Genomic DNA, 25339 nt, shown 5'->3' on the forward strand with positions numbered 1-25339 from the left:
AGTGTGCAGTTTACAGAAAGTGCTAAAAATCAAATCACAGTTTGCTTTCCTCTAGTTAATGCTGGCAGAGCCTGGGTCAAAAAGAAGAGGAATGATATCACACGTCCCATATACCTATTACATTTCTATTTTAAAATATCCATGTGGCAATTTACATTCTTTAGGTCCTGAGGCTACCTGGACAGATACATCTTGATGGTATAATCAGTAATTGATGAAGAACTCAAATATTATTGCTGTATAATACTTTTATTCAACAGTTTAATGGGGAAAAAACTCACATTTCAGTATGTGTTACATCACAGAATTTTCAGACACATGTCAGAATCCAGTGACAAATTACACTTGGAGAAAAGCTTTAAAATCCACTCTTGTAAGCCACTCCTTTGTGAAATATTGAAAAGCAGCTTTGTCTCTCAGCACTAAAGATTACAAAAAGCACCATTTAAAGGAGGACTGGCATATTTAATTCCCTTCAAATTATAGTCCGATTCCCCCTTTATAACAGAGCTGTATTCATTCAAAATGCTTTGGTGAAGTAACAACCAACATTCTAAAATTTACCAAAATTTAAGCAAGTTTCACATATGAGGCCAGTATGGAGATTAGAACTAATCAACATTAGTGAGCTTTGGCTGCTCTAAAACCACAACCTGGGCAGGTGTTCTGTAGATGGGAACAGAAAAGAAGTTAGATGATCAGTACGTAATACTTAGGGTAGGTACTCCTCAGTCATTTAACCTGACTACAAAATCCAGAGTATTCAGTATTTCACACCAAATCATACTGCAAAAGCACTGTGCTACATAAAATTCAACTCCACTCACGTTGAAACTAATACAAAATTTAACTTTTAAATAATTTATTCAATTCAAAGCACAACTGGGTAAAGCAAATCAAGACAAAGGCCAAATTTGAATCCTGGAGGGATTCCATTGCTAAGAACTGGATTTCTTAAGTAACAGACTCTTAGAGCCTTTTCCTCTGCTTCTTTTTTCTTATAATTTTTAAAGATTTGGCCTTTTTATTATTAAAGTTCCAGTTCACTGCAGAAATGACAGCCCTTCAGCCTACAATTGTGATTGGTGCTTAAGGAGAGACAAGTGCTAAATCCAGAGTTTTAAAAGACCCTAACTCCTTTTCCTCCCAGGTCCTCCATCCCATGGGTAACTAGAGTCAGCAGTTCCTAGTAAAAGACAGCAAGGACTCAGCTTTAACAATGAGTCAGAATAATGCAGGAACAAATGGTGTATCTGCTCTTAAGTCTATGCCCCAAAATCACTAGAACGTGAAGATTTAGAGATCTCTGAGAATAAAACATATTGCAAACATACACAAACAGACTATTGCATACAATTTTTAGTTGAGGTCAAAAATTTAAAAGCCCTGTTTCCCCAATTAAAAGCAGGGGAGTCTATTGTTAATATGTCTCCTTCATTTATACCCAGATTACTATAAGCCCAGTCTAGAAGTAACTTCTTTCTTAATTTAACTTCATTTTAGCAGCATACATGGAGTACCAACACTTTTCAAAAAATTTTTATCTCAGATCCGTTAGGTACAACAGACTAGAAATAATCAGAGTGAAGTGACTGGGCCTGGGTTTATAGGATCCTGTCAGAAACTTCTCTTGAATTCTTTTATAGGGTTTCTCTACCATATATAAGCATTGTTTTTTTTTTTAAAAAAAAGCCAGCACTCTTGAGGCCAGATACCCTTCAGGGCTTTTACCTAGTGATTAAATCCCATTCAACTCTAATCTTAAAGCAAGCTAATAATCCTGACACAGATGCTCTTCCTTCCATGACACATCTTCCTTAACAGCAAGATGATTAATATTTGCTTTAGGTAACATTTGACTTTAGACCCTTGTAAAGTTTGCCTGACACATGAAGTTAAAGCATAATATACAAGAAAGTGTAGAAAACATAAACAAGAGACAAAGGGAAGATTTTTTTATATGGTAAATTCTATACAATGGGATCCAAAGACACCAGGATGTGTCTGATTTAATGTTAAAAAGGGTATTTCTAGTTCTGGGTTACTTAAGCCTTAATTTTCCTAGTATCACTCCCTGGCTCAGTTACTCTGCTTCCCACAACTCCTATTCCACTATACAGTTCTTTAATAGTCAGCCCCCTCAAAGAGTTACATTCTTACTTTTTGACTCTGTGAAACTCTTATAGGCAAAAGCTAAGCAACCAACCAACCAAAAACAAAAATTTTTTTTTACTCTTTATTCATTTTCAAACTCTGTCAAATTCTTCTGCAGAAAATAAACTATCCCTTTAACCAATATAAAAGAATGAGTGAGCTGTACTTTGGGGTACTTTCCTCCTTCCCTTTCAACCTAGAACAGTTTCTTGGAGGCAGACTGAGGAGAGTATGATAGGAATTATCAAGGCCATGGGATGTTATCAGCAGCACAGAGAAGGGACAGGGCCGCTTAAGTCATCATCCAATTCCTCTTATTTGTCCCTTTCCAAAACTGCTGGTAGGCTCCCATTTCTTATCTGGCTGAAAGATTGATTACCTCAGAATTTGGAAAACTGATACCTTCTGCACATTTCCAGATCAGAAAGATTGGAAGGTCACCAACACCAAAACCTGCTGTTGCTGAAGACAGACCCACTCGTTTCATAGAATCCTCTGGCCTGAGAAAAATGGGAGGAATCTCTCTTCCTACCCCATGCTAATGATATATCTGTGCAGAATAGAAATTTTAATACATGAACACGTGGATGATTACATGATAATACCGCTGACAAGACATATAAGTACAACAAAATCTTCCATGAAGCAAGCAAGATTTTAAATCCTAAGTGACTCTCTTATTTACTGGCTATTAGAAAAATACAAAATTCTAGTATAACTGGAGACAGTGTAGATCCTGACAGTTGGTTCTAACAGAATTTTAGAATGGCACACCATTCTAAATGTGACTAGAACCATAAAACGTTCTCCACAAAAGCATTTTGCTGTAGAGAGTGGCCTCGAGTGGCTAGAGCAGTATTTACTCTCAGCAATTAACCACCAAAGCACTTAGCAATTTGCATTCTCAGCAAGACAGCAATCCCATACCATACTGCTCACACAGATGATCTAAGAGTTCTACATACCCAAAGACAACTATGTCATCAGCTTTACATGGGAAAGAGAGGAGGTAGCTAATTGACATGTGGGTGCCCTTTCAGTGGGACTGGGCTCATCTCAAGGAGCCTCTCAAGCATCAAATCTGGCCTCCTTCAGTACTGAATGTTTGGCTTGCATTTATTTGTAATGCAAGAGCCACAGAAACTTAGGGAAAAATATCTTATCTCCGAATCTTGAGTGGACTGAGTAGAACTTTTTACTCCACAAATGGAAATCACTGACCCCTCTTCATCATCAAACACTTTTTGGGAAAAGATACAGAAGAGCAAGATGACTGTTAGCATTTAGCACATGAAAGCAATACTTTTCACTGCTGAGACTACCAAGGGTAATTTCTTGCTTCTTGGCGTAATGAATCTTTAAGTTGAAGGAAACTTTTAGTGCACAAAATGAGCCTGAATGGGCTTGTATCTAGAACAATGTTTACTGTAATGATGTACAGAGTCAGCCTCTTTAATGTATCATTGTAGAGGGCTAGAGTAGAGAAGAAAATACAGTGAGCTATTTATCAAAAGCTTGAGGTTCTCCAAAAGCAGTCTCTTTAGACCAATGAAAAGGCATTTTTTGGAGAAAAGAAAAATGTAGGCACATAAAAATCTTCCAAGGACAAAAGACATGAAAGTTTTTACTAGTTTTACTCTTACCTTCAAAGCTGTCTGTGAAAAAAAACATGGAAGCAGGGCCAAACCAGGTGGGAAGAAGTATGGGAATGTGCCAATACAGCCTTAACTGTGGCACCAAACCAAAACAAAAAAGTAGGCCTTCTGCATTCTGCCTTTCATATCATACTGAGCCAGAGTTTCTTCAGTAGAAGTTAAGGTAAGTGGTAACAAAGTGTCATGGGCCTGTGCTGGCTTAAAAAGGAGACATTCTGGCAGCCCTAATCTGTGAGGTGGGTCAGGTCTCACAAAGTCTTTGAAAGGGGTCACTTACCTACTAAGTTCTGTGCTAGGGAACGGTCAGGTATAGGATTTGAAGGAGGCTAACAAAGCAAGAATGTGAAATGAAAGGGAAAAGGGTTCTTATGGGGCATCTGGTATCATTTAAAAAAGCACAGATTGTGCCACATTCTCTGGGAATACAGAGAACCCATGCAAGAAAAGCTGCTCCTGAAAGGAGGCAGCTGTAAGTAGGGCAGCAGTCTGGCACAAGTCCATTCCTTGGAGAGCCAAGGTAGTAGCAGTGATAGAATCTCCACCCAACAAGGATCCTGAGAGTTTGTTCTTCATTCACTTTAGGAAAAAAGATTCCTGTAATGGCTCTTCCTGAAGCTCTCCCAAATAGTCTTGGTGAGTTCCCATAGGCAGGGAGAATACATCTAGCTAGGAGGCTTCCATTAACTTTCCCTTCATATATATATATATATATATATAGTGTTGAAATAAATTCCATAAACTCATAAAGCTCTCATCTGCAATCAAATGCAAAAGCAGAGCATCCTATTCAGGCACTGAAACACACATACTAGCCTCAAAGCAAATCAGCCTTCCAGTCCCAGCTAAGACTGGTCCAGTCCAGAAAGGCAAGGGAGATGCTTCTCCTGAATCCTGGGAGGCAGGAAGGGATCCCTCAGATGGGCTTGTACAGAAGAGTAGTGACATACTTCTTCTTGTAGCGATGGGTTGCACTAAGGACCATCACACTGTCCTGCAAGGGAAATAAACACATGCAGTTATTTCACTAGTTCAGGATGGAAACAGCCGTTCCCATCCATTAATCCCTCACAGTTGCTCACTTTAAACAGAGTTACTTTGATATTATGAAAAAAGGTGGTCTGGGAGTCAAATCAACTTGTTTTGATCCTGACACCTACTGTTACACTCTGTGACCCTGAGTAATTACTTTTTTGTTCAGTTGCTAAGCTGTGTCCAACTTCTATCTCCAAGTCTTTTTTCCTCATCATTACAAAGATTAATACCCACCATTAAGATGGCTCCAATGATTACATGAAAATATCTGATACAGAATCTGACAGAAAATAGGTGCTAAAGAAATATTAGTGTTCTACCTCACTTCCTTTTCCACCTCAAATTCAAAATATTGGGCTTAAAACTATCACGGAAAAAAAGAAATATTGTGACATCTGTTTCTAGAAGGAAGTCTTAAAAGCAATGAGAAGAAACGGCAGTGATCCTTTTGAAAAACCATTTCCAAGCCCCAAAACAGGTCTAATTTCCATTGAGTATCTGGGGCTGGACTTAAAAACCATTCTCTCTGATCAAGAGGGGACTCAGGAATCATCTTCTATCCTTGAACAAAGTAGACCCTAAAATCCTCCTTGGAAAGACACTCCATCCAATGAAGCAATTCCAAACAGCTTAAACCATCTTGAGAGAACCAGGGATAGGTATCATCCACAATGTATACTTACCAGATTGACATTCTGTGACCACAGCCTAAACACGACAGAAGCAAGGCAGGTAAAATATTTAACTCCAGAAAGAATTTGGTAGAAATGAAGAGAAGGTGACAAATAAAGACCTACTTGGAAAAACCAGCACCATAATCTCTAGGAAAGAACATGGAATGAGGACAGGAAGACAGGACCTCAGTCCTCTCTCTGGTCCTTACTGGCAATATGACCTTCTCTGAGCCTTAGTTTCTTTATCTCTAAAACAGGAGTTAAAAATAATACTTATCTTACAAGCTTATTAGGAAAATTAAAATCAATAATATACGTTTATAAGTACCTTGTAATCTGTTACAGACTGCTGTATCAGTGATTTCCCTAATCTGGCTGCATATCTAAGAAACGTAAGCAACTTAAAAAAATTACTGAGGTCCATCCTAGATGCACTTATTCAGAATCCCTGGGGATAGAGCTTCTGAATCTGTATTTTCATAAACTTCCCCCAAGTAATTCTGTTGATGCTCAGCTTAGTTTGGTAACTACAGAACTATAAAAAATATCCCAGTAGCCAGACCACAAAGACATTACAGGACTGAACAGATATTTTCAATCCAGAATCTAAAGCAGCAGAGAAATCAAGAAGCATTCTAAGAGCTGAGGAGCGGTCGGGTAGGGTGGGGGTGGGGTTATCGGTGCACAGGGCAAGTCCGGTCACATTTCTCCTTTAATTAGTGTATAGGAAAGATGCAAGCACTGGGGTATATACGATTCAGGCACCTTAAAGCCAGCTCATGTCCACCTTTAAACACTAGAGGCCTTAATATCAGATTTAAACATTCTTTGAACTGGAAAGTAAACTTGTTTTTTCTGCAAATGAAATCCTAGTACTTACTATGAACTCACACTTAATTAAGTAGGTGGTGCAAAGGTTATAGCTACCCAAAAAGAAACCAAGAAACAAAAAAGTCCGTTTAATGACAGGGCAATTCAGCTAGCCAGAACTCAGATATCAATACTAAGATTTAGAATAAACAAACTCACCCTTTGGTTAAAAAAAAGAAAGTTCTTCTCTTATAATTGGACCATTACTGCCAGCTTCAGCAAACCACTAGAGAACATGTGTTCAACTCTTGCCCTCCTGTTTTTGGGAGCTATGTGAAGAAGCAGGCCCACCATTTACCTTAATGGACAATGCATAGAGATGGTTCAGCATAACATGATTGGGCTCGGGGAGCAAGGCTGGGTCACACTGTTTAAAAAAAAAAAGACTACATGGGGTTAAATGTATAATCTTAAACCAAACAGTTTATTCTTCCTCAAAGATCTTTGGAACTGTTGAAAAACTCAAAACTAGAAGGTATTATTTCTTTTAAATAATTCACTTATTCTAGTATACATCAATCAGAGAAGGCAATGGCACCCCACTCCAGTACTCTTGCCTGGAAAATCCCATGGACGGAGGAGCCTGGAAGGCTACAGTCCATGGGGTTGCTGAGGGCTGGACACAACTGAGCGACTTCACTTTCACGTTTCACTTTCATGCATTGGAGAAGGAAATGGCAACCCACTCCACTGTTCTTGCCTGGAGAATCCCAGGGACAGGGGAGCCTGGTGGGCTGCCGTCTATGGGGTCGCACAGTCGGACACGACTGAAGTGACTTAGCAGTAGCAGCAGCAGTATACATCAATAATATATTCTCATCACAGAAAGTCACAAAAATTCTGAGTCCAGGGCAGAAACTCTAAGCTTCAGTATCTATTCATCCTCTTTTTAATAGACCTTACCCACAACACATACGGAAGGTTTGTGTTAAGAGGCAAAAATAATCTTAGTGGGAATCAAGTGAATTGACTAGAAATATAAATTATATGAAAAATATGCTTCTTTTGGATATTGCCAAATGATAAATACTTCTTATCTTATGTTGTAATGAAAGTCTTAGAAACTGTTTCTAGCAATCCACAGCTCTGAGCTGATACATTAGGACCAGAAGAAAACTATGAATTTTTATATCTGTACTTGGAAAAGTCACAACACAGCCCTGGAAAAAGGAACCTGTAATGCTACTGATACATACATGATTCATATTCAACAGACCTTTGTAATAATCCCAAACTCTAAGATTACTACACTTTGGCTCAAATGATCCTAGTAACCCTCAGATGCCCCAGCAATATTTTTAGAATACTCACAGATATGTTAGTGTCCTTGTTAAGAATAACTTGGAGAAGGTGAGGAGGCAGGATGGGTGGGGATTTAAATCTCTCCTCTGATCGAAACACATACATTTCTTGACCATAAGGCCCTGGGGGTGAGCTGGAAAGGTCTGGAAGATATTTATTCAAATATAAAGGAAAGTTGGACAGCTAGTAAAGATGCATGAAAAAACTGTCAATACATGGCAGGCAATATTAAATATGGTAGAAGTCAAGAATCATAAACTTGTGACTTGTTGGGTCTACAACTATAAGGCAAAAGAAAAAGTCTGGGTCATCCGGAACATAAACCATGAAGTTCTTCATGGCAACATGATGTGGAGGACAGGGGAGGAGATAAGGTTGTAGGTTCAGGGGAGAGCTACTCCATTTATCAACTGTATGACTTGGAACAAATCTCTCTACTATAGTCAATTTCTTCATTCATAAAATGAAAACAACAATTTCTGCCCTATTTCACAGTGTCTTTATAGGAATCAAATGAGACAACAGATGTGACAATGCCTTAAAAACTATTAAACAACATGAAAATATTAGATTTTTCTTTTTCCCACCCAAGCAACAATAAAGGTTATAGATTCTAGGACTATTGATACTACAATGACTGTAACAATGAGGAAAAACGACTAACAATGTAGTAGTCATTAGGGAAATACAAGTTAAAACCATAAGATACCACATCACACTCATTAATTTGGCTATAATAAAAAAAAGACAGACAATAATAATTATTGGCGATGATGAGGAGAAACGAGAACCTTTGTACTATTCCCATTGCTGGCTGGAATGCAAAATGGTGCAGCCACTCTGGAAAACAGTCCAGCAATTCCTCCAGAAGTTAAGCATAAAGTTACCATATGATCGGCAATTATACTCCTGGGCATATACCCAAGAGAAATGAAAACAGATGTCCACAAAAGAACTTGAACATAAATGTTTATAACATCATCATTTGTAACATCCAAAAAGTGGGAACAGTCCAAGTTTCATCAGCTAAATAAATGGATCAACAAAATGGTACACCCATACAAGGGTATTTAATTCAGTTGTAAGGAATGAAGTACTTAAACATATTAAAACATGGATGAGCCCTCAAAACATTATGCTAAGTTAAAGAAGCCACACACAAAAGACCACAAAGTGTATAATCCCTTTTATATGAAATGTCTAAAATAGGAAAATCCATAGAGACACAAAATAATTTAGGGATGCCAGAGGTGGAGAGAAGCAAGGAATGGGAAGTAACTGCTAATGGGAATGGAGTTTCTTTTGGGGGTGATTAAAATGGTCTGGAATTAGATGGTGATAATGGTTGTACAACTCAGTGAATACACTAAAAATTATCTAATTGTACACCTTAAAAGAGTGAATTTTATGGCATGTGAAATTAAATCTTTAAAAAATGGGAAAAGTATATACAGATAAGAACAGAAATACACAAAAATGAGGAGAACTATAATTTTTTGCTTAATGTTTTTTACAGTTCCTAGTAAGAAGGATTTTTATACCAATTCAACATAAGAATTCAGAATTCAATTATATGTGGGGCAAAAGAAGAGTAGCAAAAATACTGTTAAATTAAACAATATCTTAAAAACATATAGAACTTGACACTTTTCAAAGTACTCTGTTATTTTGTCATGTGAACTACAAAATTACTCTAGGCAAGTACATAGAACAGTTTTTTCTCTTTTCATTAAAAAAAAAAAGGTAAAGTCATTTAGCTAAAGTCATATACATGGCAAGATGGTCACTGAGTGCAGATTAAAACTCAAGATTCCTAATAAAATGTATTCTAAACCTTACCTCAGAGGATCAGGAAATTGGGTGAAAGAAGGAAAGGAAGAATATCAACAGTATGCTAGTCTTCTCTATATATAATTATATGTCTATTGTTCACTGGTTGCTTTGCTAGAATCATATAATGCAAAAATTTAGTCATAGTGGCCTCGACATTTAACTTGGTATTTTTTAATCTCTTTTTAATCTCTACCCCACCAGTTAATAACAATGTCCAGCCTTACTTTCTGACCTTATATAATGAAAACAATATCTGTAATTTTTCTAAGCAGACAATATTATACTACTGATTATTCTCTTTAGAAATTATTCTGCATAAGCTACCCTTGTATCCTGAGATTCTAATATGTCTCACTTCAGCCACTGTGTCTCAGCTGAGAATCACTGAGAGTTTAAGCCTTTGATTTTACTGATAAGAAACTTTGAAAACTAAAGATGTTGAAGGACTTACACATAATGGGAAAGCTAGTTAGTAGCAGAGGCAGGTTTTGAACTCAAAAGGGAGAAGTTTGCTTACTGGGAACACAGTTCTTTAGACACTCACAGTCTTTACTGTAAAGAAACAAAACTGGTCACTGTGAATGTGGACAGCAAATCGCTTTTCTGGTGTTACAGTCAATATAAGTAGAGATGAAGGCCTTGGAAAAAATACTGGGAGAAACAAAAGCATAGAGATCTATTCCTCTATTGAGGATTTTTTTTTTTTAACCCAAAACTTTAAAAATTTCAGTTAACATATACACAAAAGAAATTTGAGGTTTTTATAACTCTTTTTTCCCCAAAGACTGCCATATGGGTAGGGCCTATTAAATATACAACTGCCAACTAAGCTATCAATCTGGCGGGATTAAGTTGAGGCAGCTAAACATGGCACAGGAGACATAAGTAGCTCCTGCTAGTTGATACTGTCAAAGGTCAATGAAAAAACTGAAATATTATTAGAAATAGCTTTTTAAACTATAGATCACAGCACATTAGTCGTTTATAAAAAGAAGAATAAAGTAGAAAATAAAGTGCTTCACATGTAATAAAGGCAAACATCATAGTGCAAGACATGTTACTGGTTTGTGTGATGTGTGTGTTGGGTTACAATGTAAATTTAATGTAGATCAAATATATTTACTTTCACTTACTGTGAAATCAAACACATTACACAGATTTCATTCTCTGAGAATATGACCTAAATGTTTACAGGAGAAACATACATACAATTTGGAAGATTCCTAAGTCGAAAATGAAAAAAACAAAAACCACTCTTGGGAAGAAACATGCATTTTAAGAAAGGAAAGATCAAGAAAGAGCAAATACTACAAAATTACCTCGACAAGATGTCTCTGAGCTTTCCATTGAATCTAGCTTTAAAGCATCAAACACCTCAAAATCAGATTTCTTGACATGAATCAAATTGTTAATTGTGCCAAGCTGACTGGTAACCACAGGCTGAAACAGTGAATGGAAAAAAAAAAAAATTCATGAATCCCCATTTCAAATACATCTCATCCATTCAACTCTCCTCTTTTTAGAAGAGATTATACTTGACACCACCATCTTTTATCAACAGGGAAATCCAACAGCAATGATATCTGACACCCAGCGGAATAACAGCTAAAAGGAGACTGTTAAGCCAGTGGTTACCCTCGGAGGTCAAGGTCTTACCTCTGATGGATCGTGAACCCACTGTCCATCCACAAAAAACTTGTACTGGTGCTCTCCCTCAGGGAGGTCCAGGATGGCAACAAAGTCATTATGGCTACAGAAGAAAACAGAAAGTTAAACAGGCTAAATTCTTATTAGAAGACAGAAGATAAATGTAAAACCATGAGGCAATCACAGTATCATACCAGTGATCTCCCACATTCCTAAGTGATTGCACCCCCTGGAGTGAAAAATAATTTATAAACCCATTCTCCTTTTCTATATCCCCTTGAGCATGTATTTGCTATCCCTCCTAACAACTTTAATTTTTAACTAATATCTGAAAAAGAACAATAAAGATATTAATCCCCCAGAATGTTTCACTTTAGTACAACTATTTTGCTTCAGCAGAACAGATCCCTCAGGAGTGTAAAAAAGATAGCAAGTAGGTTCAGGATATGAAGTGCCTCAAGGTACTCTTTCCACATTTTGGTGAGCATTTTCTAGAAAATTACCTATATACAAAGGGCCATAGTCAGTTACATAACTCATTGTTGCTCTGCAAGCAACAAATAACATTACTACCTAGAACTTTACAACGTGTTTTGTTTTAGTGCAGAAGTCAGGGCAACTGGACTCAGGCAGTTACGGGAGACTTCCCACAAGCATAGAAAGGACTTCTATTAACACAATCCTAAAGAACATACCTCCAAAACTGTTGGAAGTCCCTCTGAGGCAATGACATTCTAAGTGGTAAAACATCTCTGACTCACTATAAGGTTAAAAAAAATGTCACAGATATAGTTACTGGTCACAAAAAATGTTCTAGAGAAAGTCCCTAGCAGGTGGAGAGGAGTAGTCCAGCCAAGTCTCTCTCCTGAGAAAGGGAATTGGGTCTCTACTCCTGGACCCAGCAGACTCAACCAAGACACTTGTCTTCACCTCTTAATCAGTGGAATCTTGGTGCTCCAATTGTTGAAGGACCCAGAGATGAAGACCTCCTTGCCTCCTTCAGACCAGCGGATAACAGTGGGCCGGGCCTGCTGTGTGGGCTTTACGGAGTCCTCCAAATCCTGCTGCCATGATACAAACTCTTTGTCCCCAGGGAGCTGTAAGAAGGATTAGGTCATCCCTAAATTGTGTCCCTGGAATTCTGAAAAGGTCACTCTCCTCCTTAGGGCAGAGAGGGGTGCTACATTTCTGATAAGGATTAATAAGTCTTGAAATGAGCAACTACTTCAAATTTTGAACAAAACTATAGAAAAGAAACTCATCTAGGACCCAAATGGTCAAATGGCTTATGCCCAAAGTCTGCCCAAATCACAGCTTAATTTCTGAGTCTGCATGAATCACTCATCCTTTCAGAGTCTTGGGATGTCCCTTAAAATACAAACAAACAAAAAATCTTACTTCCTGTCACCAGATTAACTCATAGGCAGACAATCATGATATGCTTATCTCTTAAGAGAAAAATATCAAAATAAAGCACAGTTCTACAAAAAATAATTAAGTTAGTCATCTATTTTTTTTCTTTTGCTGTGCCATGCAGCATGCAGGATCTTAGTTCCCCAACCAAGGATTCAAACCCTCACCCCTGCAGCGGAAGCACAGAGTTTTAATCACTGGACCACCAAGGAAGTCCTGAGCCATGTATTTTTCATATGTAAATATAAGCATCTCAATTATCAGTTGTAATAGAAATTAGAGATACTAAAATTCTTAAATAATTCATAATTTCCTCTTTAGTTAATAGGTTATAAAAAGACATTAAATACATAAAAATCAGATCACTGGTTTCCTAAATTTTGAGAAATAGTTATGAAATCTTACTTATTCATCCATGTCAGGCTTATACTAGTAATTTTCAGGAGTAGGGATGAAAATTGTGGAGCTACAAGAAGCATCGGATCAAAAACACAGTTTCCTTTAAAAAAGTGGTTCCCATATCAAATGAGGTATGTAGGGTTGCAGAAGAAAACTGACTCCTTAGTCAAGTTTATTTTCATTACCATCCTTTAGAACAGAAACTGGCAAACTATGGCCAGTGAGCCAGATGCTTTTATAAGTTTCATTGGAAAATAGCCACACTCATTCACTTTCTCATTTTCTATAGCTGCTTTCATGCTGCAATGGCAGAACTGAATATCAGTGACAGAGACTGTATGGTCTACCACAAAGTCTAAAATATTTACTATCTGGCCCTTTACAGAAAAAGCTTGTTGACCCACACTTTAGAGTGGCTTAAATGACTTTGGTAAATAAGTCTTTATGGTATCAAGCCAAAATATTATTAATACCAAATAAAATAATGTGGGATAAAAAAAAAAGACTATTCACTTGCGCTTTACTTTCAAAATGGCTGAGGCAGTCAACCTTCCATACTGTCTCTGAATATTCCTCAAAACTACAGTATAAGACGTTAGTGGCAACAAAATCCTTAGTAAACAATGAGAACTGAAGGAACTTTCACATTATATAAGGAAGTGACTTAAGAGAAAAACTTGATCTCCATTTTCTCAAAGCAATGAACTCATTTGACAGTCTGGATTAGAATTATAGAAATTTTTACATTCCTAACAATTATATATGCCTCAGATTCTGATTCAGATATAGGACCTGGGACTCTATTTTTAAGAAGCTTCCCAGACAATAATCCTAAAATTTAATGTTGAAAATAAAGAAAGAAATCTCATCATTAGAGATACATCCTAAAATGCTTATAGGTAAAGTAATATTTGATATGATGGTCTGGGATTTGCTTAAAAATAATTGGTGGGGGTAGAGTGGATTGGGGTATAGATGATATGAATTCATTCATGATTTGATCATTGTTTAAACTGGATGACAGTTATATAGGATTCATTACACTGCTCTCCTGACTTTGAAACATGGAAAATGTTTCAGATTTTCCATGAAGTGTTTAAATAAATCCCAGTAAGTCTAATGTGCAAATAGGATTGAAAACCACTGAACTAGTCCACTGAAGGGTGGCATTTGAAGCAATATAGGCCCTTCTGCCACTGTTTCTATCATTTACTTGTATGCTTTATTATTTTAGAATTTGAAAGCTACAAACTATTAATATGCCTAGCTTTGGAAGAAAGCCCTTCCACGTATGATATGACATTTCTGTGGTAGGCATCAGTGCAGCTGACAAGGAGAGAGATTGTTTACTCCAAGTTAAATAGTCAGCAAAATCATCAGGAAAAGAGGCAAAACAACTAGAATTACAATTGAAAACTGTTTAAGTGAAACACTGAGGAAAGAAATAGAATAGACTGAGCAACTGTAAACTCTCAGATTTGGAAATGACCTTGGGAATTATTTGAACCAATCTTAGTTCACAAATGGCAAGACTGAGGTAAGGGAAAGAATGATCCAAAATAGGCTCCATTTCAGATAGAGCAACCTGACTTTTATTCAGGACACCGATTACTGCAGCCACAGTTTGACAAGTACACAGTACTTAAATCCTGAGTCATCAGTGTAGGAAATGGATAAAAATACAATCACCTTGAGAAAGCTTTGAAGAAGTAAATTCAGATGGCTGGGGAGATAGCCCAAGAGTTGAGGAAGAAGTCCTGAAGTGGAAGAAGCAAGAAAGGAACAGAGAAGAAACCCCAAGAAATCACCTTCACTTCTCTTTGTGATTATGTTTTCAATTGGGATCCAAGAAAATAAACAGAATCCACATTTCATGTGTTACCAACCCAGCAAAATTACTCTCTATTTACCCTGGTCGTTCAGACGGTAAGGCATCTGCCTGCAATTCAGAAGACCCAGGTTCAATCCCTGGATCGGGAAAATCCCCTGGAAAGGGAATGGCAACCCACTTCAGTATTCTTGTCTGGAGAATCCCATGGATATGGGGTTGCAAAGAGTCGGAGACGACTGAATGACTAACACACACACACACACACACATTTACAAGAGTAAATAAAATAAAACCTCAGATGTGTGGCAAGGGATGAGTGATAACATCAAACACACCCCAATCTCCTCAATCCCTCCATTTTTCTACTTCATCCCAGTCAGACTACCAGGTGGAATTACTGTATTTAATGCAGACAGCTCTAAAAGTGATTAGAAACATTTGGATGTAATTTTATTGCTGTCAGCTCCATCTATCTTTTCTGTAGGGTGAACACAAGTTGCCACTTTCCTGAAAGTCCTAGACTGACAGCCAGGTCTTCAGGGAAACTGTGGGTGGTCCTTTTTCAGTTTGGTAATATTATGAAGTACTACCAGGAAGTGAAGAAATCCTCAACTTATTTGCTCTCCCACTTAAGAAGTAGCTGGACATGAAAAAAAGCACCTCAGCCATAACTATAAAGTATGAGATGAAAACTAAGCAGTCAACCAAATAATGTCCTTTATTGATCCCCAGGACTAGGAAAAAGTATTCATATAAGCAAGGGGTTGCTGCTCACAGTCATGCCAAAGAGGAAGAGGATCTGAAGTGCTGATCTCTTAGAAGGGCAAAAATGAGACTAATACAAAGAAGTAGAAGTGTTCAGGGAAAAGTCACTTACCTACCTTAGGGCAAATGTGAGAAACTGCCGCCTGTGGTCAGCAACTCAGGTAACCTACAGTCTGAAGTTTTTCACAACCTACAAATTCATCAATACTCTAGAAGAGGCATCCAGGAGAACCAAGGGTGGAGGGGGGCGGAGGGGGGGGGGTGTTGGCCTCATCCTAAAAATGTGGCAAACACAGGAGTCCAGTAACAGGAACTCCGCCTCTAGCCTATTTTGAGGCAGCACCGCAAAAAGAATTACCACCCAGTATCTCCGTCCCCAGAAAAAAACCTTTAATTCTAAAAGCCTTAATTCGGGTCAGTGTGGTAAGGAAAAAACAAAAGAGGGAGGAAGAGCCCTGACACCCAGCCTGCTGCAGGACCGCCACCAACTAGGGGCGTGGGGACACTCACCTTGGAGTCCGGCAGGCTGAAGACGCTGGGGTCGTCGGTGCTCCCCACCATGATCTTATGTTCCTTACCCGGAGCATGGCCGCCGGCGCCCTCGGCGCGCGCAGCCTTGGCGCCGTGGCGCTCCCCGGCCACTCGATCGCTGGTGTTTCCCATGGCTGTGCAGCTCGAGTCGGGGGCCACCTGCCGTGGGGAACAGCATGGGGCAAGGGACACCCCGGCAGTCTTGTCAGGGGAGCCCCCGGCCCCGCCCCTGCGTCTGGGGAACCGGGCGAGGGAATCCCCGCCCCAGGGAAGCCGTGCCTGGGGGACCTCTTCCTCCCTGGCCTCCAAGAACACCCGGAACCCCCAAACCCTCTAGAGGCCCGCTGCTCAAGAAACCCCCTTTCGGGAACTCCCCCGCATCCCCCGCGCTCACGGTCCAGGGGCGCCCCCACCCCAATCACCTCCCGCGATGCTCTCCCTCCTCCCGGGATCAATGGTGAGATGGCTGTTCTGCGGATAAAGCCACCAATAAAGTTATCGAAATTGAAGCCTCGCCCCGGGCTAGCGAGCCGGGTTTCCTCCTAAAATGGCTACAAGATCAGTGGCGTGGGGCCCGCCCCGCGCGCGTTCCCTGCGGGCGCGCCGCGACGGCGCCCGGGGCCAGCCGGCCTCTCTAGCCGCCGCCGGCTCGGTGGTGGGCCGCCGCGCGCAGCCTCCAGCGCCAGGCGGGGGCGCCAGTGCCGCAGTCAGCGGAGTGCGGGGCCAGGACCGCTTCCCTGGCAAGCCTGCGCCGGAATCTTAGGTTTATTTTAGTTCAGTTCAGTCGCTCAGTCGTGTCCGACTCTTTGCAACCCCATGGACTGCAGCACGCCAGGCCTCCCTGTCCATCACCAACTCCCGGAGTTTACTCAAACTCATGTCCATTGAGTCTGTGATGCCATCCAACCATCTCATCCTCTGTCGTCCCCTTCTCTCGCCTTCAATCTTTCCCAGCATCAGGCTCGTTTCAATGAGTCAGCTCTTCCCTTCCCATCAGGGGGCCAAAGTATTGGAGTTTCAGCTTCAACATCAGTCCTTTCAATGAACACCCAGGACTGATCTCCTTTAGAATGGACTGGTTGGATCTCCTTGCGGTCCAAGGGACTCTCAAGAGTCTTCTCCAACATCACAGTTCAAAAGCATCAATTCTGCGCTCAGCTCTCTTTGTAGTCCAACTCTCACATCCATATATGACTACTGGAAAAACCATAGCCTTGACTAGACGGACCTTTGTTGGCAAAGTAATGTCTCTGCTTTTTAATATGCTGTCTAGGTTAGTCATAACTTTTCTTCCAAGGAGTAAGCGTCTTTTAATATCATGGTTGCAGTAACCATGCAGTGATTTTGGAGCCCCCAAAAATAAAGTCTGACACTGTTTCCACTGTTTCTCCATCTATTTGCCATGAACTGATGGGACTGGATGCCATGATCTTTGTTTTCTGAATGTTGAGCTTTAAGCCAACTTTTTCACTCTCCTCTTTCACTTTCATCAAGAGGTTGGTTGAGCCCAAAGACCTGCCATGGGGAAAGGATGGTTCCCAAAAGATACTTGGGGTCCCTTCCCGGGCTCTGGTGCACCGTACCAGGAGGAGCTGTGTTGGTTTCTTCTCGGCCTCCTCACCTGGTCTCAAGTTTGCCAAATGTCTTCATTTTGTAGCATCTTTTCGACAAGCTTCCCAGAGAGGTGAGTTCCTGTAAGGAATAAGAAATAAGAATAAGGACTTGCAATTGAAAGCTAAGGAAATAATGGTAATTGCTGGGGGTTAAAACTAAGTGTTATGGGGAGTACTTAGCAGTCAGAGTGGGGCCCCAGGGAAGAGGGAATATTTAGACAAATCTTGTCAGATTGTCAAAATTAGGAGAAAACTATTCTAGGCTAAGAAACGGTATTTGCAGTGAGCAACCTCAGAAGAAATAAAATTCAAGTAAGAAAGCAACAGAAACATCAGAGGGAACACTTAAGGCAGAAAAGCGCAACAACAGCCCTTAGGTTGGGATAAATTCAGCTTTCTACTGATAATTAATGGGATATCTGTGGTATTTGCTAATTCTTACTCTGTATTATGATTATATGCATGTCTAATGACCTACTAGAAACCCTTGTTGCTCAGTGTGTGTTACAGTGACCAGCAGCATTGCCATCATCTGGGAGCTTGTTACAAATGCTGAATCAGAGGCCCCATCCTCTGTTCTCTCTCTGTGCATGCATGCTTAGCCCTGTCCAACTCTTTGCAACCCCATAAACACTCTTTGCGACCCCATAGACAGTAGTCTTGCCAGGCTCCTCTGTCCATGGGATTTTCTAGGCAAGAATACTGGAATGGGTGGCCATTTCCTTCTCCAGGGGATCTTCCTGACCCAGGAATCGAACCCGCTTCTGCCATCTCAAAAGCAGATTCTGCATTTTAACAAGATCCCCGAAGGGAATGTGAATACACCTGAAAGTATAAGAACCACTGCAGTGACAATAGGCAGAGAGAAAAACTAGGTTTGATTCTTTTTCGTAGTCTTGCATGCCCCTGTACAGAGTAAACTTTTAATAAAAATTTGCAGAATGAAGGGTACATGAATTCTGCTTACTACATTTGTAACAGGATAATTCCACTTGGTGGCTCAGTGGTAAAGAATCCACCTGCCAGTACAGGAAAAGCAGGAGACTCAGGTTGGACCCCTGGGGTGGGAAGATTCCCTTGGAGGAGGAAATGGCAACCTGCTCCAATACTCTTGTCTGGAAAATCTCATGGATAAAGGAGCCTGCTGGGCTATAGTTCATAGGGTTGCAAAGAGTCAGACATAACTCAGCAACCATGCAGAAATTCCACTTAGTCTTAAATACAGACAGTCATGGGGGAACCCAAGTCACACAAGGCCACCCTTTCTGAATGAGCAGAAAGGTTGAAAAGTTCAACCTTTTAGTTGAAAAGTTCATTTTTATATTAAGTTGGATATCCAACCACTTAAGTCCAACAAATCCACTGCTTCCATTTATGTTTTTACTCTGCTCCTAAGAAATTCAGTTATTCTGTGGCTCCTCACCAAAGACAGTTTTCAAGAAGAAAAAATTACATATTTTACTTCAACCTTTTGCTTACCCCTCCAAAATCTTTGCTGTCTAGTTACCTGCTACTTGGATAACCTTATACCACCCCCACTTCCGCCTCCCCACCTCCCTTTTATTCCGAGTTCCTTTTAATTTTTCTATAGGACTCTGAAGTAAGGGCCTTGAAGGACTAATATATTAAATCTTAATTTATTTACTATTCAGCTTTCTAACCCAGGGTGGTTTCTGCACACCAAATAATTTGTCCCTTGTCTGTATTTCTTTATAAGCATCAGATCACCATAGATGAGATAAATCTGGTTTGGAGGATTATCCATGTCACCGTTCTGCTCTAATAGCATTTACAAATCAGTCAGTAGTTAATAATAAGAGTCAACTTTGCATAATTGCATATTTTAGACATAGGACAAAAATAATTTCACATTGCAGGAAGGATTATCTTCTTATCCCCAGTCTCATGTCTGTTTGTTTTTTCCTTCTACTCAGGAATGACTAGGTAAAGAAACATGACCTCTTAACTCAGTCGTATCCGACTCTTTGTGACCCCGTGGACTGTAGCCTACCAAGCTCCTGTGTCCATGGGATTCTCCAGGTAAGAATACTGGAGTGGGTTGCCATTTCCTTCTCCAGGGGATCTTCCCGACCCAGGGATCGAACCCAGGTTTCCCGCATTGGGGGCAGACGCTTTAACCTCTGAGCCACCAGGGAAGCCCGCTAACTGATGCTAGTATAATTTTATCTCTTTAGACTTAATACGGTTGCCCCAGTGTCCTATCTTTCCTTCTAGACGGAAGGAAAAGAAGGTGGTAATAGGCAAAATAATTAGTGGAGGTTCTCTTGATATTACTGTATCTCAGATGTCATTGCCACTGTTCTCCTCAGATAAGCCATTCTGCCTAATAAACTGAGGAGAATAAAGGAGAGCTTGGGAGACTTCATAGCTTTTATATGTGTTGCTAAATGTATCCTGCTTCCTCTGAGAAGTGAGGATGGGGAAAAAAATCTGTTGATTTTATGGAACTAGACGACAGGTTAGACTCTGCATCTGAAGCTTTACTGTCTCCACTCCCCAGGTTGCATCCCTATTTATGATCAGAGAAAGCAAGACTTAGGATTGGAAAACAGATCAGTACTTTCTAGGAGCTGAAGGCGGGAAGAGGGGTTTACAAACATGACTGAGAAACTTAGAGTCATAGAATAAGTTTACATTATAGAATGCTACTGTATCTTGAATGTAATGTATCTGTCGAAATTTACAGAACCAGACTAAAAAAGGTGACTTATTGTATGAACATTATGCCACAATAAAAATAAAAACAATTTAATTCTATTTAAAATCAGCTTTAGGAAGAGGAAAGATACAAATTTATACATAAAAGAGACTACTCAACCACTGTGGAAACTATTGTTAGAAATAACATCAATATTAATGTTTTCTAATTTTATTGAGGTATAACTATATTATATATACTTAAAGTATTCAGTGTAATGATTTGATCTATGTATGCACTGTGAAATGATTCCCACAGTAAAGGTAATTCATACCTATCACTTCACATTTTATATGTTTGTGTGGGAAAATGCTTAAGATTTACTCTCTTAACAAATTTCAAGTATACAACACAGTGTTATTAACTGTAGTCATCATGCTGTTCTTATTCATCTTATAATTGAAAGCTTATACCTTTTGACCAACATCTTCCCATTTCCTCTACCTCCCAACCCCTGGCAACCATCATTCTGCCCTCTATTTCTCTGAGTTTAACATTTTTTTTAAGATTCCAGGTATAAGTGATTCAATACAGTATTTGCGGTTCTCTGACTGATTTATTTCACTTTGTATAATGCCCTCAAGGTCTGTCTATGATGTTGGACACGGCAGGATCTTCTTCTTTCTCATAGCTAAGTAGTATTCCTTTGTGTGTATGTATGCTACGTCTTCTTTATCCATTCATCTTTAGACAGACACTTAGGTTGTTTCCATGCCTTCGCTATTGGGAATAATACTGCAGTGAACATGGGAGTGCAAATATATTTTCAAGATCCTGATTTCATTTCCTTCAGATATATACATGTAAGTAGGATTACTGGATCATCTGGTAGTTCTGTTTTTAATTTTTGAGCAATCGCCATACTGTTTTCCATAGCGACTGTACCAATTTACATTCCCACAAACAGCATACAAGTATTCCCTTTCCTCTGTGTCCTTGCCAACACTTAGTCGCTTATCTTTTTGATAATAGCCATTCTAACAGATGCGGTGATAATATCTCATTGTAGTTTTGATTTACATTTCCCTGATGATTAGCAGTGTTGAGTGCCTTTTCATGTATCTGTTGGCCTTTTGTATACTTTCTTTGGAGAAATGCCTATTCAGGTCTGTGATGTCATGATTTATAACAGGAAACATGTATTTGGCCTTTGTCTCTATTTCTGGCACAGAGCTCTCAAAATCCTTGGCATTTTCTAAGTGATGAGAACATTAAAGGTGTCTCTTGATGATGTGACTTTTGGACTGAACCTAAGGATGGGGCTGGTTGTCAGGAAAACCAAACACTATTTAGAGGGTTGAACTTTCAGTCCCATACCCCTGACCTCTGGGGAAGGGTGAGGAGCTGGAGGTTGAGACAGTGGTCAATGGCCAGTGCTTTAGTCAGTTACAATTACGTACTGAGGCTTTCATAAAAACCCCAAAAGGACCGGGATTTGGAGAGCTTCCAGACTGGTGAATACATGGACATTCACAGAGAGTGGCTTACTTGGAGAGGGCCTGGAAACTCTGAGTCCTTTCACCATACCTTGCCTTATGCATCTCTTCCTTCTTGTTCCTGAGTAATATACTTTTATAATAAACCAATAATCTAGATAGTAAGTGGGTTTCCAGAGTTCTGTGATGTACTCTAGCAAATTAATAAAACCTGAGGAGGAGATCTGGGAAACTGATCTATAGCCCATCTCTCAGAAGCTCAGATGACAAGCTGGACTTGTGGTTGGTGTCTGAAGTGCATGTTTTTATAGTGGGGGGTAGGACAGTCTTGTAGGACTGAGCCCTTAACTTGTGAGATCTGACACCATCTTCAGATAGATAAGATAGGAATTCGGTTTCATTCTTTTGCACGTGGATATTCAGTTTTCCCAATCTCTTATGAAAGAGACTCTCCCCATTTTGCATTCTTGGTGCCTTTGTCAAAGATTTGTTGATTGTATATATGTGTGTTTATTTCTGTGCTATCTATCCTCTTCCATTAGTCTATGTGTCTTTTTTTTTTATGCCAGTTCCATCCCGTTTTGACTATTATTATTTAAAATCCGGAAGAATAATACCTCCAGTTTTGTTCCTCTTTCTCAAGATTTCTTTGGCTATTGAGTCTTTGTGACTTCTTATTTTTATTTTATTCATTTTGGCCACACTGCACAGTTTGTTGGATCTTAGTTCCCCGACCAGAGGTTGAACCTGGGCCCATGGCAGTGAGAGCACTGAGTCTAACCACTGGACCGCCAGGGGATTCATTCTTTTTTTATTTTATTTGTAATAATCTTATACAGGCTGAGAATTCTGTCTACCAGCAGGAAGAAGGACCAAATTCAAGGGTCCAGAATTTTCCCCACATATTATCATAATTCTTTCAGGCTTCAAAGGATTTCCATATGAATTGTGTCGTGTGATCCTCGAAACCACTTGTGAGGGTAGGTAGGATATCTAGATGGTCATTGTATAAAAGAGGTTCAGGTTAACTACTTGGCCAGTTATTTCCTGAAATGATACGTATAGTCTGTTATTTTAACAAACCTTTATAAGGGGCCTAGTCCTTGCTGGTCTTAGCTAAAGGCCCTTGCTCTGGACCTACTCGCAATCTTGAAATCTCCATAGAAACCACTATGACCCCAAATAGATATGATTCCTAATCTGACGCTTATAAACCCATAAATGTCTCTAATGACACATACGATTTAAATGTTCACTGAAAATGTCCTCCAAATATAATATAGACTTATATTATTGGAAGAATTAGTATCTTAATTAGCATCTTAATTTAAATGCATTGATTTAGCACCTAGCATATACACAGCATTTGGAGAAGGCAATGGCACCCTACTCCAGTACTCTTGTTTGGAAAATCTCATGGACAGAGGAGCCTGGTAGGCTGCAGTGCATGGGGTCACAAAGAGTCAGACACGACTAAGTGACTTCACTTTCACTTTTCACTTTCATGCATTGGAGAAGGAAATGGCAAGCCACTCCAGTGTTCTTGCCTGGAGAATGCCAGGGATGGGGGAACCCAGTGGGCTGTCTGTGGGGTCTCACAGAGTCGGACATGACTGAAGCGACTTAGCAGCAGCAGCATATACACAGCATCACCACGTAAGTATTGATTTGGTGCAAGTAGACTGCTAACTGCAAGTTGTTTGACTAGGAGAAGTATCTCTATCTTTCTAGTTGTAAATTTTCTCCTATATAAAGTAAGAAGATTAGGCATGGGCTCACTAAATCCTAGATTAGACTTGAAGACATTAGTGATAGCTTAGGTGGTTGGAGAAGGAAATGGCAACCCTCTCCAGTACTCTTGCCTGGAAAATCCCATGGACAGAGGAGTGTGGTAGGCTACAGTCCATGGGGTCGCAAAGAGTCAGACACTACTGAGTGACTTCACTTTCACTTTCACTTATGGTGGTCGGTGTCAGGTTCGTGGCCTCCGAAGGAGAAAATTTCACTGTGGGACCAAAGACACAGTCTCAGTCACTCAGCTTTGTGCAGCAGAGATTTTGTTAAAGTGAAAGGATAGGGAAAGCTTCCTTTCATAAGGAACTGGAAGGGAGGTAGAAGAGTACCCATTTTGCTAGTATGAGCTGAGCATTATATACTTTTCAATTGGCTGCTGAGAATAGATAAAAAGAATACTTCAAGTCTGTAAAAGTTTTACCAGCCCCTTCTCCCACAACATACATCTTGAGACAACATCAGCAAAAGATTAGCCAGGAGGAACATGTTCCAGGCAACATGTCTCTGGGCTTCAGTAGTGCCCAGTCTTGAGAAAGAACAAAATCCCAGTCAAGATATATTGTTATAATTACAGTCATTAACTCAGAGCCTGAGAAAAGCATTCCCATGAGTAAGATATATTATTGCAATATTTATATAGGGCTTAAGGGAAACATACCCTACGTGACTAAGGCAAAAGAATATCTGAAAGAATGCTTGCCTCCTCCTCAAGGGGCCTTGGACTCCCTAACAGTCTGCATAAGCTTTAACTCTCTCATTAGAATGAAGTCATATTTAGCTTAGTGTAGACATAGATGGATAAGTATAGAAATAATTGTGTATTCATGAGTTAGTATACACATATTTCCAAGCTCTGTCCACTGAAGGGCCTGGAAGCAATGATACCCCAGTAGCAATGAGCCCACTTAGCACAAAGTTTTTGATTTCTAATACCATTCTCTATTGAGAGTAACCAGGACTCCTGAGAGAAATGGCTGTTCCTAAAACTGGGACAGGGAATGTACAAGATGAGTTTGGAGCATCTTGTAGTGCCAGAAAGTGAAGAAGTGCTTTAAAAAAAACTAATGAGGGTATGTCAGAGGCAGCAGTGCAACAGCTCCAAATGGCTAAAGCTGGAATAATTTGAGCAATGGAATAAATAATGTAGTATTGGATTATAACCCATGTTATGAAATAAATATCCATGAATCCATACTGATATAAATAATTGAATAAACAAATACATGGGAGAGGATTCTTCCCATACAGAAGAACTATAAAAAATTTATGTAGATACTCTGCCCTCAAGGACATGGATCATAACTCTTCAACCCTTAAGTATGGGCAGAGCCCTAGTAACTTCCTTCCAAAGAATACAGTTTGGAAAAAAAGGAAAAAAGAATAACTTTACAGTGGAGAAACTTAACAAACACAAGCTCAGCAGGTTAACATCATTAGAGGTAAGTGATTAATAGTACCCTTGGTATGATGTGATGAGAATAGCACTTCACCTCTGTAGTTTTCCTCCTGACAATGCAAAACCCTAGCCTAATCATGAGGGGAAAATATCAGACAATCACAAATTAAGGGATAGTCTACAAAATACTCAGAGAAGGCAATGGCACCCCACTCCAGTACTCTTGCCTGGAAACTCTCATGGACCGATTAGCCTGGTGGGCTGCAGTCCATGGG

The 25339-nt window shown here is 39.7% G+C and overlaps 2 protein-coding genes across 3 annotated transcripts in view; both read right to left on the reverse strand.

Annotated features, from left to right (window-relative positions):
* Positions 1-230: 230 nt before the first annotated feature.
* Positions 231-16670, reverse strand: PRKAB2 (protein kinase AMP-activated non-catalytic subunit beta 2). Of its 2 annotated transcripts, XM_004002396.5 has the most exons (8): positions 16529-16670; positions 16086-16265; positions 12098-12264; positions 11177-11270; positions 10840-10960; positions 7697-7830; positions 6684-6752; positions 231-4800 (listed from the first exon to the last, which is right to left on the reverse strand). In XM_004002396.5, exons 2-8 carry the CDS (start codon positions 16236-16238, stop codon positions 4723-4725), a joined length of 816 nt encoding a protein of 271 aa, XP_004002445.1. In that variant the 5' UTR covers positions 16239-16265; positions 16529-16670; the 3' UTR covers positions 231-4722. The 2 variants fall into 2 exon arrangements, with proteins under 2 accessions (XP_004002445.1, XP_060269618.1); XM_060413635.1 differs by lacking the exon at positions 16529-16670 and having other exon boundaries at positions 16086-16325.
* Positions 14549-25339, reverse strand: part of FMO5 (flavin containing dimethylaniline monoxygenase 5) — a 58534-nt gene continuing 47743 nt past the window's right edge. The window contains exons 9-10 of the mRNA XM_012179729.5: positions 17728-17798; positions 14549-16265 (exon numbers count right to left, since the gene is read on the reverse strand). Coding sequence (XP_012035119.1) covers positions 17753-17798 — 46 coding nt within the window. The 3' untranslated portion in view covers positions 14549-16265; positions 17728-17752. The remainder of the gene's footprint in view (positions 16266-17727; positions 17799-25339) is intronic.

This window comes from Ovis aries, chromosome 1, assembly GCF_016772045.2.
Source record: "Ovis aries strain OAR_USU_Benz2616 breed Rambouillet chromosome 1, ARS-UI_Ramb_v3.0, whole genome shotgun sequence".
In the NCBI taxonomy this organism is placed as follows: Eukaryota; Metazoa; Chordata; class Mammalia; order Artiodactyla; family Bovidae; genus Ovis; species Ovis aries.

Excerpts from the sequence above, each read along its gene's own strand:
- PRKAB2 (XM_004002396.5), bottom strand. The coding sequence starts at position 16,238 with ATGGGAAACACCAGCGATCGAGTGGCCGGGGAGCGCCACGGCGCCAAG. Across the intron at positions 7,831-10,839 it reads CTCAGAGACATCTTGTCGAG|ACCTTTCCAGCTCACCCCCA; the intron begins GTAATTTTGTAG and ends AATATCTTCCAG. Across the intron at positions 6,753-7,696 it reads ACAAGGACACTAACATATCT|TGTGACCCAGCCTTGCTCCC; the intron begins GTGAGTATTCTA and ends TTTTTTAAACAG.